The sequence below is a fragment of the Physeter macrocephalus genome, chromosome 19 (assembly GCF_002837175.3).
Source record: "Physeter macrocephalus isolate SW-GA chromosome 19, ASM283717v5, whole genome shotgun sequence".
Taxonomy (NCBI): domain Eukaryota; kingdom Metazoa; phylum Chordata; class Mammalia; order Artiodactyla; family Physeteridae; genus Physeter; species Physeter macrocephalus.
This window is the reverse complement of record NC_041232.1, coordinates 35,308,141-35,320,770: the sequence shown is the minus strand read 5'-3', so window position 1 is coordinate 35,320,770 and position 12,630 is coordinate 35,308,141. Positions and strand designations below refer to the sequence as shown.

Sequence of the window (12,630 nt, the reverse complement as noted above, 5' to 3'; positions counted from 1 at the left end):
TGCAGTATAATAAGTGCTGAATAATTGTTGAACAATAACTGGATTTTTGCAAGGCTGTCTGGTTCTTACATTTGAACAATGAGATGAATCAGTAATAGTTACTTGTGCTACCAGTTATCATATTCCAACATTCATTAGGTTCTCCTAATTTTCACATACACAAAAAGTCCTGCTTCCTGATTTTGAAGAAAAATATATATTTTTAGTGGAGATTTAAATTGGGTAGCTACAATGAAGAACCTTATTAATAACATTTTAATATTTTAATAGGCTGTTAACAAGTTGGCAGAAATTATGAATCGGAAAGACTTTAAAATTGATAGAAAGAAAGCTAATACACAGGATTTGAGAAAGAAAGAAAAGGAAAATCGAAAGCTACAACTTGAACTCAACCAAGAAAGAGAGAAGTTCAACCAGATGGTAGTGAAACATCAGAAGGAACTGAATGACATGCAAGCGGTAAGGTTGTGTGTTGCACTTGTAGGATTATTTTAAATTGTTATTACTGTATATACTTATTGTCTACTGATCTCATTTAGTTTTTTTAGTATAAAAATCATATTTAGGTTTATATTCTCCATAATTTGATTACTGTTACTCTAATTTGAACCATGATCTTGAAAAAATAGAAGGATACTCTGTTGCCTATTAACTATGACTTGAGTAATTTTTACCCCTTAGCATCAGCTTGATTAGAGATGCTACTTTTAGGGAAACAACCAAGGGTTTTGCCTCTTTGGCTTCAGACTGAAATTGAGATATGGCTGGTATAATATTGACTATAGTTGGAATAGTGGAATTGTAGTATTATAGCTTTTTTGTTTCCTCCGATAAGGACTCAGTTTTCAAAATATCAAGCTTAATTTTTTGATGCTTCCTACCTTAATAGCACAAAATTGAGAACATGGTCTCTGATCTTAGACAGACTTAGATACAAGCATTGACTCCATCATTTATGGTTTTACCATCCTGAGAAGCTTTCTATATCTTTTAAATTATTTTGTTTGAAGCCATAAAAGCAATTTCTATTGTTTTAACAGGTGTTTGGTTTTGGTTTTTGATGCTTTGTATTTAAAAAAAAAACTTATATAAAGCAAAGAGAAAAGGAGCTTATCCAAGCAATGTATTACTGACGAAGATAACTTGCACATTTATAGTTGTATTAAAATCTGTGGTAGTAAACATTCATGAAGTTTACAGTAAATTTTTAGTATTAGCAATTCTAGGTTACTTATAGTTCCACTAATTCTTAATTTCTAATGTTGGAAATTTTTATCTTGATTCTTTATATTATCTTGGTTTTTTTTAAAAATAGCAATTGGTAGAAGAATGTACACATAGGAATGAACTTCAGATGCAGTTGGCTAGCAAAGAGAGTGACATTGAGCAATTGCGTGCGAAACTTTTGGACCTATCAGATTCTACAAGTGTTGCTAGTTTTCCTAGTGCTGATGAAACTGATGGAAACCTTCCAGGTAAGAATATTTTCTGTTACTTCATTCAAGTTTGCTTAAACGTCATGGAAATTAATGTAGATTTCTTTCATTTGGATTTCTACCTCTTTGTTGTTTTGTCCATGGATTCTTAAGCAGGGATTTATGTTTCTGATAGCCAGAGTCTGATGACATTTGTATACCTAGTGCATTTTATAGAATAAAAGCAGTCATAAGCAGTCTTAGGCTATTAAAATAGATCTGAGTGGCTCTAACTAAATAGAAACTTGAAGACGTTTATGAATCAATATTGAAACAGCCTAATGCCATGGTGAGAGTTGAAACTGCTGCTACAACTCTCACCATTTAAGGAAGATTGTACATGTTTTCATGAGTAGCAGCTCTTCAGTGTTTTATGTATTTTTGTGCTAAAACTAAGAACTATACTTAATAATCAGAACCACAGCAGCTCTATATAGAAGCCCACCTAATACTATAGTGATAAACTTTAATCAGACTTGAAGTTTCAAGTTTGGAGAAATAGATAAAAGGGGTTGGAAGATGCAGAGAGGGGGCAGGGAGTCAAGTAGAGGCAAAAGCGAGTAGCTAGGATTTCAGACTTTTTCTTCTTTTTCCTTTTTTTTTTTCTAGTGGAGAATCAATTGAAAAATAAACACAGCCTCATTCTTGGGTTCATTGTAGTGTAGGTTATAGTACATTTATGTCTTTTTAACAGAGATGAACAATACACATATTACAGGTTCAATTTAGAAATGAATAGGTTATATATATTAAAACATGCATTACAGATTTTAAAGGCATACATACTCATACAACACATTTTACCTACTACATATTCTTAGTTCAAGGTCTTGAAAGTTTTGTTAACGTGGTCCTAAACTTGAAAATAGATTTTATTTAATGTATTTCCTGAATAATGCATAAAAAGATATGAATCAGCACATTTGATATAATAGGGATCTGTTTTAACAGATATTACTTGTTTTTTGAGAATTTGATATAAGAAACTTGATAGACTACTTAGAAAATTTTACGTTATCATTCTTGGTCAAGAAAGTGGGACTCAAAGTAGGAAGTGAATTCAGTTCTTATTTGTATTCTGTGTAATCCCTGCCCTCATTCTTTGGTGGCTTTGCTAGCCCAAAATGAGATATCTGGAAAGGGAAGGGCAGGGAATAAATATTTCTTACTCCAGTGGTCAAGAAATTCCTTCTGTATTCCCATTTTTGGCTCTCTGAAACCTCCTGCCTCTTGAGAATCTTGTAGGTGCACATCCTTATCAGAGGATACTTTGGATTTAATAAGAATCTCTAGCTTCAGCTGTTGTTTGAACATCTTTCTAAAGTTATGACTTAATCATCAGTTAAGAAAGAGTATGACTTTTAGGGGTGTTTGTCTACATTCCTTCACTTGCTGAGCTGAAATTGTAGTTTAGGTTCCCTCTTCATTAACCCCAAGATATTTCTAGAGTTATTTAGTTAAAAGAATTCTTTCTGTAGCGTAGGTTAAATATCCTGACGAGGTTTTTATCTTTATCCCACCCATTTCCCTTTAACTTTTTTTATAATGTCTTACTATGTATGCCTTGGTTTTCTTTGTATTAAGTTAAACATTTCAGAGACTGATTCATTATTGGTGAATGCTATCTAGAGGATTTGAATGGAAAGATGAGGTTGGGGGCAGGTAATGAGTTTTATCTTTCATCCTGCTTACTCAGGAAGGCTAAACTCAAAGCATCATCAGATGGTTTGATTGGCAGACTTAGGTGAGATATCCATTTAGATTTCAGAATCCTGACCTAATAAATCCACTCAGGAGTCAGTCAGCAAAGAGATTTTTAAATTTTTCTACTGGTTCCATTCTGAGTGTATAATATTTAGAATAGCTTTGTATTTTCAGAGATTTTGCTTTTAAGGATTTCAGAGTTCAAACAAAGTGGGAAAACAAAAACGTTCTGGTGGCCATTCTCCATTGCTATAAAGGGAGACCAATTAGGGTATCTCTTTCTCTATTAACTGTGTTCTAAGTTTGAACTTTACAGAGGTCTCTAGTGCTGAACCTTTTCATATGGGAGACTATGACTTTCATATTGGAGGTAGAAATTAATGGATAATCATTACCAATGTTATTTTACCTCTGTGTCAGATATTTTACTAGTAAATTGAAAATCTGTACTAAGTCTGCCATTTACTAGATCTCTGGCAAATAAAGTTAAGGTTTTGCGGTAATATCTAGGAAGAATTGTAAAGAATTTTGGTATTCATTCTTGTGAAGCGAACATGATAACACTACACTACGGAAACTTGATGTGGTATTCATCCTTAATTTGAGAGAGTTACATATCATTCAAGTGTCTGAAAGATTTTTTTGAAGGTGATAATTAATTTTACTTAGTTTGGAAAACTGATAAATAAATTTAAACTACAGATTTACAAAGGGAGGTCTTAGAATAGTTAAATAGTTAAAATGAAGGCCTTTTGAAATATTGATCATATTTTTAGTTCAGTAAGATGGTTTTTTAAGTAGTTAGGTGGTTAAACTGATAATATACTTTATTTCTCTTAGATTTCATCATTCAATATAAAGATTCTCATTTAATTATCTTGTTTATTTAGAGTTCAGCCTCTGTCATTTTCTCAGCTGGCATCTTGTCATTAACTAGATTAAATCTCACTAAGTTTCCCAATTCTAAAAACCTTAGAGAAAATGGTTATCCTTCTCTGACTTATAACCCTTTGAAGTTCTTAATATCACTTTCATTCTCTTATGTCTTCATCCTCCTTTTGGTTCTGTGGCAGGTTGTGGCCTTAGCACTGTGAATATAAAGGTTACCCTCTAGGGTTAAGGTTTTCCTGTTGCCTAGATGACAGAAAGACTAATGTGATATCTGGCTCTCCTTCTTTGTTTTTTTCCTTTCCTTTTGGAAATATTGACCTAAGAATCTGAAAAGAATGTAAAAATAGGTGAAGCATTAAGAACACTGGTATCAGCATTCCATTAATATTCATTATTTCTTATAGATTATCTGCATCATTCTCTTTCCATCCAGCTTGATCTCAGACTTTGTAACTTAAACCTGTGTATGGTGGATTTCTTGGTATGTTTCCAAGTATTTGAGTATATAAGAGTTTCTGACTTGGCCCAAATCTAATTGATGATTGGAGATAATCAGTACATCTGAATTCTTGAGCATTGATTTTTTTTTCTTTTTTATGTCACTTCTGAATATAATTTTAAAATTTTGGAGTGATTCTCTACCTTTATTTCTTAAGCAGTATGTAGTTTATCAAGTAAACTTTGGTAGTCTTCAGTGGTTAGCTTTGATGTTTAAATTGGCTGTATTTGATACTGATTTACATATAGTTAACCTCTTTCTTATTTGGGCAAAGGAGTTAATTGCTGATATTGCAGTAATGCACATCTAAATTTTTTTGTAAGTTCAGATTGCTCTACAAATATGTAAAACCTGGGACCAAGTTGTTTTTGTACTTCAGTAGTATGTTATTGATAATAATCTAGACTTAGAAGTCCTCAGTATTTCTTTTATTTATCTGGAGAAGCTGATTTCTGTGCTTGTATTGTAAAAGATAGAATTTAGAGCATTATACTTTCAGATTGCCACTTAGGTCACAAGTGGTCATAGTTTTGAAGGAGGTCTTTATATACTTAAAAAAAAAAAACCTGGTATATTAACTTGCATGTAAGACAGGAGTAAGTAGTTTTTTTATTTATCACCGAGCTTAGTTTACCTGCTTCTCTGAAGGGAATTCACCAGAAGGAAAGACTAAGATTCTCTCCTATAACATTATTGTTTTAAATTGGCAAAAACCTTCACATATCTTCAGCATCTTTTTTGAATTCCTAATTTCTTCATTTTATTTAAATTAGAGCAAATATAAAATTGGGCTTATTTAATTCATAAAATGCCTTTGATGTATAAAATTTCTATAGGAACACTGAAATGACATACATTCAGTCATACAGTCTTCAACATACAACAATTCATTGAAAATATATTTCAAACCTAGAGCCAGAAAGCATAAATATTTTTGGCATTTATTCTCATAGAGAAATAACTTGGAGGGAGGAATATTTTGGCATACACAATTTTGTATAAATGTCAAGATTTCAGCGGCTTTCACATCTTTTATTTTTAGTGAGGAATTACGGGTATTAAATGGACTTTGGCACACTGAAGGGAAATTTTCCTAGCAATAACTTTTTTCCTTTTCTACGACAGAATATTTGTGAATGATCAACAGCCTTCTGTATGTTATTTAATATAAAGCAGCCCTTTGGTTTTTAAATTACAACCATTATTTAAATAGAGGGTGACTTTAATTGGCTAAGTCAGAAAAAAAGAATTGCAAAATAAGCAAAAAAGGTGTATCAGGTACCTACTCTGTGTGTCAGATGCCTTGGAGTATATATTTTAAAAAAGTGTTAGTATGTGGTCCCCTGCTCTCACAAAACTTACCAAGGAACTGCCTGATGGAACAAATTAATTATTGATGAACTAAATAACGGCAACTAAGAAAAAAACTTGGGAGAAGAAGGGGATCATTTTGAACTGAAGTTTCTTATTATTTCTTCCACTTTAACAAAAACAACAATTTAGATGAAGGGGAATAACAAAAGCATAGGGCATTAGGTACAGGGAAGAAGTTGGAACAAGAACATTACTCCTGATTTAGTTAACTGCAAAGCTTGTTTAAGGAAAGAATATCATTGTGCTCTAGGAATTTAAACTCAGAAATTAAACTGCCTGGGTGAACCCTAGAGCTTTGACAGTTGCTGTGATTACCCTTGGGCAAGTTAGTTTACCTTGCTAAACCTTAGTCTCTTCATTTGTAAATGGAGGATGATAGTAGAACCTATCTTATCCTATATTCCTAAGAATATAATATCCTATGTTCATGGGACTATTATAGATTATTTATGAGGTATTCCTTGTAAAGCACTTGGGAAATAATAAATGTACAGTAGATGTTACCTATTGTTATCATTACTGTAAGACTGAACTGTTTCATAACTTTTAAGTTATATGGAGGAGGGTAATATATATTCCCCTTAGGGGTCATGATTTGAGCCATGGTATAATGTCACATTATAGCATTGTACCTTACAGTTGGTTACTTGTCCCTTCTTTTGTGTTTCAAATATAATAGATCTAAAAAAACAGTTAAATGTTCTTATCTCTAACCTGATATCAAATAATCATTTCTAAATGGAATCATCTTTTTCCCCCAGATATTTTTTAATAAACATTAATTATATTTAAATAGTAATAATAATTATAAAATGCATTGATCAAATTAGTCAAAGAATTTCTGGTATGCACAAAAAACATTAGCAGTTTTACCAACTGAATTCTGTGTTCTTTTACTGTTTATTAAATTCTGATACTACAAACTTGAAAGGCTTTATTTATACCTCTTTTAGTTTGCTAAGAATTGTAATTGGATTTACCACTAGAATTAGGGACCCCTTCCCAACCAAATTTGGACAATTTTAATGAAATTGTTTTGGTTGTTTTACCAAAAAGTTTATCAGAATATTGTACTGAGAAAACAAATAAAATACTTGTCTCTTATTCTTTATATCTAGTTGATTCTGCCTGCATTCCTTATTTATTTATCTTCTATTCTTATCTTCTGTGAGTAATAGGACACTTGTGTACTTTTGCTTGCTCTTTCTTGTGTAAATCATGGCTCTGATTTGTTCCACTTGCTGCATTTTTTTTTTTTTTTGCTAAATACTTTTATATGAATGTTAAATGATATTTAAAGTCTTCTGTATCATATCCCATTTAAGCTGCAATCCATTCCAGTCTTGCCTGGCTATTAAGGGTACTGTTGTTACTTCATACTTTTATAATTGAGTACTAAATGTTAATTTTATGCAGAAAGTGGCTTGGAATTTTTTTCTGCAGTATTTGTATGGCCATTAAAGTTGATTTGTGTGATTGAAGCATGAAAGAGCAAATTATAGCACTTATTCATTTAGCTGTGTTCGAATGCCTGCTGCTGCATGCTGTCAGACAACTTGTAATAGCTTTTCCTTTTGTGACAGTTTAAGGCTGAATACTATATTTTTTTTTCTTCTAGAATCAAGAATTGAAGGTTGGCTTTCAATACCAAATAGAGGAAATATCAAAAGATACGGCTGGAAGAAACAGGTACAATATGCCTCAGTTTTTCTAATTGATATCTTGTTACATATTTTACTTTTAAAGCATACAACTTGTATTAACTGCCCTATTATTGGCATTGTTTTTAGATTAATACAATATGATCTAGACATAAATGGCAAGTATTATGCTTATCACTTTAAACCAAGTTAATATTGCTCTTATCTCTTCCCCCTTTTTTCTCATTTCAGTATGTTGTGGTAAGCAGCAAAAAAATTTTGTTCTATAACGATGAACAAGATAAGGAACAATCCAATCCATCTATGGTATTGGACATTGAGTAAGTTGCCTTTTATTGAATTTTAAGACTGTTGAGTGTTAACCTACGATAATCAATTATTTTTAGACTTACCATTTAGTTTATATTTTGTTATTTAAACGTTATTGACTTTTCTTAACAAATTTAAATAATAACTATATTAAATCTTTATCAAAATATGAGGGGAAATTTTGCATACCTGATCGATATATTCTAAAGAGAATTTTTTTTTAATTTCAAGTGTTTATTGGTTTTATGTTCACGGAACATCTCAAAGTATATGATTATGTGGTCATTGTTAAGAAGGAAATAAAATATATCTTCTTTTTTTAATAATAGGTCAAAGAGGTCTGTAATAAGCTTAGGTTTTTTTCCTTGTATTCATTCTAAAACCATTTCTTAGGCACTGCTGCCTGTATTATCATAGGTGTTGTAGGTTGTGTAAAATGAGTAAGACAGTTTCATATTTGAGGAGCTTACAGACTAGTAGCAGGAAAGGTAAAATATATGCAGTAACATATAAATTCAGAGTGAAGTGTGGTGGGTGCGACAGAGAAATATAAACTTAAAATGAAGTTTTGCCATTCCTTTGTAATTAAACATTGTGGAGCTGATTATAGTTAAAATGTTAAAAAAATTGAGCAAGTACCAGAGAGTACTGATATTTTATTTCTCAATTTTAAAAAAAAGGCATTAGTTGTGAAAATTTAAATAATCAGCTTAACTGGAATAATACATAAACATTAATAAGAAAGACATCTTTCAACTAACTTAAATACTTTTTATGTTGATGAGAGTTTGTTGTTGTTGTTTTACCTTTTTATTGAGATGTAATTTTCATACAATAAAATACATACATCTTAAGTGTTCAGTTCAGTGAGTTTTGACAGTTGTAAGCACCCGCATAATCAAACCCAGTACAAGATAAAGAACATTTCTATCACCCTAAAAAGCTCACTCGTGCCTCCTCAAGGGGAAAAAAAAAGATTATCTGAATTCTATCACTGAGATTTAGTTTTGCCTATTCTAGAACTTCATACTAATCGAATTTTATAGTATGTACTCTTTCATGCCTGGCTTCCCTCACTCGGCATAGTATTTTGCTGTGTGTATTGATTGTTCTGTTTATTGCTGAGTAATATTCCATTGAATGAATATATCTCAGTTTGTTTATCCATTCTTTTGTTAATGGGCATTTGGGTTGCTTCTAGGAGAGCTATTTTAAATAAGACTGCTTTGAACATTCTTTTTGTGGACTTAAGTTTTCATTTCTCATGGGTAAAATACCTAGGAGTGGAATCCTGGGTCATATAGTAAATCTGTGTAAATAAATCTACCAAACAGTTCTCAAAAAAGGTTATACTGTTTATACTCACCAGCAATATTTGAGTTTCAGTTGCTTCACGTCTTCACCAACATTTGGTGTTGTCAGTCTGACTTTTAGCTGTTCTAATGGATGTGAAATGCTATTTTGTTGTAGTTAATATTTTCCTTATGGCTAATGATGGCAAGAATCTTTCCATGTATTTATTGGCCATTTGTATCTCTTAAGTGTCTCCAAGTCTTTTTGCTCATTTTTTAATTGGGCTGCTTATCTTTTTAAGGTTGGTTTACAGAAGTTCTGTATATATTCTGGATTCAAATTTTATGTCAGGAATATGTAGTGCAAATATTTCCCAATCTGTGGTTTGCCAATTCATTTTCTTTATGGTGTCTTTTAATGGAAACCAATGTATCACTGTTTGAAAAGGGTTATTGCCTTTTGTGTAGTCTGTCCAAGACATTTTTGCCTGCCCAAAGATTGTGAAGGTATTCTGTTTTCTTCTAGGTTTTATTTTTAAGTTCTGATTGATCTCGTTTCTTTTTATGTTTGGTAAGAAGTAGTGGTTGAGGGTCTTCTGGCAGTTTAGTGGTTAAGACTCTGCGCTTCCACTGCAGGGCGCATGGGTTTGATCCCTTGTAGGAGAACTAAGATCTCGCATGCCTCGCAGCGTGGCCAAAAAAGAAGAAAAAATAAAAGTAGTAGTGGTTGAGGTTAATTTTTTTCCAGGAGGGCGGGGGTTGTTTTGTTCATGTGGATATCTGGTTATTTCAACACTCTTTATTTATATATATCAACCTTGAATCTTCATCTTGCTATTCACTTATTAGTTTTAGAGATTTTGTGTATGTGTGTGGATTCCACAGGGCTTTTCTACGTATACAGTAATATCATCTTCAAATAATAATAGTTTTACTTCTGCCTTTCCAGCCTGCATGCCTTTACCACATGTATAGATTCGTATGACCACCACCAAGTTAAAATATAGAATAGTTCCATCACAGGGATCCTTCATTGCCCTTTTATAGACATAGGAAGCACGCTTTCTGTACTCCTTTCTAATCTTTGGCAACCACTAATCTGTTCTCCATCTGTATAATTTTGTCACTTCAAGGATGTTATGTAAATGGAATCAAATAGTATGTAACATTCGATATGCTTTTTTCACTCAGTGTAATTCCCTTGAAGTCCATCCAAGATGTAGTTTTTTTCTTTTTGTGGTTGAGTAGTGTTCCATCGTATGACTGTATCACAGTTTGTTTAACCATTCATTTAAGTTTTTTCCAATTTTGGCCTATTAAAAATAAAGCTGCTGTGAACATTCATGTACAGTTTTTCATATATATAGATTTGTAAGAAATTGCCATACTCTTTTCCAGAGTGACTCTGCAGTTTTACATTTCTACCACAGTTGTATGAGTGATCTAGTTTCTCTGCATCATCACCAGCATTTGGTGTTATTACTATTTTTATTTTAAAAATTCTGATAGGAGTATAGTGATACTTACTGTGATTTTAATTTGCATTTCTCTAATGACTAATCTTTTCCTATGCTTATTTGCCACCTCTGTGTTCCCTTCAACGAAATATCTGTCTTTTGCTATAAATGAGTTTTTCTAACGGCCTATATCATATTTCTTTTCATTTTAGTAAATTGTTTCATGTTCGTCCTGTAACCCAAGGAGATGTATACAGAGCTGAAACTGAAGAAATTCCTAAAATATTCCAGGTAAAAATCTGAAAGTATAATTTTAGAAGATCCTTTACCTAAGTACTAAGTGTATTTGTGAAGTAAATATAAATACCCCAATACTTTTATACATGTAAAACTTGTATGTATAGATTAAGACCTTTTTTTTAATCTTCTGTTTACCATTCCTAAATGTAGATATTATACGCAAATGAAGGTGAATGTAGAAAAGACGTAGAGATGGAACCAGTACAACAAGCTGAGAAAACTAATTTTCAAAACCACAAAGGTCATGAGTTCATTCCTACCCTCTACCACTTTCCCGCCAACTGTGAGGCCTGTGCCAAACCTCTCTGGCATGTTTTTAAGCCACCCCCTGCCCTGGAATGTCGAAGGTGCCACGTTAAGTGCCACAGAGATCACTTAGATAAGAAAGAGGACTTAATTTCTCCATGTAAAGGTAAGGCATGAAAATTATTTTTATAACATGTAACAAATTAGAGACTTAAATCCCAATGAAATAACTTCTTCAGGTGTGGCACTTCCTATACCACGTTGAAAAGAGATAGTAAGACGTAATATTTTGGCACTGGTGGAGCCACATGCGTATTTCTGATTTTACTTTATTTTTCTTACTAGTTTATGACTAATATTTTCTCTTTAAATTTTCTGACTTAATTGAATTAAGAAGAAAAGATATTGTCCAAGCATAATTAAGCATAAAAAGTCTCTTTAAATTGTAAGAACATTTGATAAGGCTCTTTTGGGTATTATGTGACTTTAATTGTGCTCTTTTTTTCTTAAAATAGTAAGTTATGATGTAACATCAGCAAGAGATATGCTGCTACTAGCATGTTCTCAGGATGAACAAAAAAAATGGGTAACTCATTTAGTAAAGAAGATTCCTAAGAATCCACCATCTGGTTTTGTTCGTGCGTCGCCTCGAACACTTTCTACAAGATCCACTGCAAATCAGTCTTTCCGGAAAGTGGTCAAAAATACATCTGGAAAAACTAGGTAAGGATTGAAATGTTAATCTTTTTAACTGTGAGTACGTGATTGGATAATAACTATTAAAATCCAAAGTCCAATTGTTCTTTTCCCCATAAAGGTCATCATTTGTAGCTGGGCATTTATATATGACTTGAAGTGACTTTACAAATTAGTTTAACTGATTCCTGTTAGAAGCTAAAAATGTTTATAAATGTCATATTTATTTAGTTCAATGTCGGGTTTTATTGTCATTGGTTGTGGTACATATTTAGCCCTTAATGTTTTAAACAACTGTTGTTTACCCCTTTTTAATGTAAATAGATTCATGTAAAACTTTGCTTATTTTATTTTTAACTATGTTGGCAGATTTTTTTTTAATCAAAATAATTTGGTATTATCAGTGTTAACAAATAAACTTCCCAGTTAAGTATCCTTTTTTTCGTCTTTTTGGGAGAGGGTAGTTTAACTCGTTTTGATGGAATTTTTTCAAAAATATTTATATGGTAAAACAAGCAATTACAGGACCTAAACCCTTTCCTGAAGAGTGGTTATAATAACTCATTAAGTTCTCATTTAACACATGAAAAAATGGGGCTCAGAGAAATTAAGCAACTTGCACAAGATTACACAGCCAACTAGTAGCATAGTCAGGTTGGAACCCACTTTTATCCATTTCTGAAGCCTATGTTTTTTCTCTTATACCAAATACCAACTTTCCCTAGA

The 12,630-nt window shown here is 32.1% G+C and overlaps 1 protein-coding gene across 1 annotated transcript in view; it reads left to right on the top strand.

Annotated features, from left to right (window-relative positions):
- The window catches only part of ROCK1 (Rho associated coiled-coil containing protein kinase 1), a 151,807-nt gene extending 139,872 nt beyond the window's left edge, over positions 1-11,935 (top strand). Inside the window, exons 26-32 of the mRNA XM_024120556.3 lie at positions 271-459; positions 1,316-1,475; positions 7,562-7,632; positions 7,836-7,924; positions 10,875-10,953; positions 11,113-11,374; positions 11,724-11,935. Of these exons, the coding sequence (XP_023976324.1) occupies positions 271-459; positions 1,316-1,475; positions 7,562-7,632; positions 7,836-7,924; positions 10,875-10,953; positions 11,113-11,374; positions 11,724-11,935 (1,062 nt within the window). The remainder of the gene's footprint in view (positions 1-270; positions 460-1,315; positions 1,476-7,561; positions 7,633-7,835; positions 7,925-10,874; positions 10,954-11,112; positions 11,375-11,723) is intronic.
- The last annotated feature ends 695 nt before the right edge of the window (positions 11,936-12,630 follow it).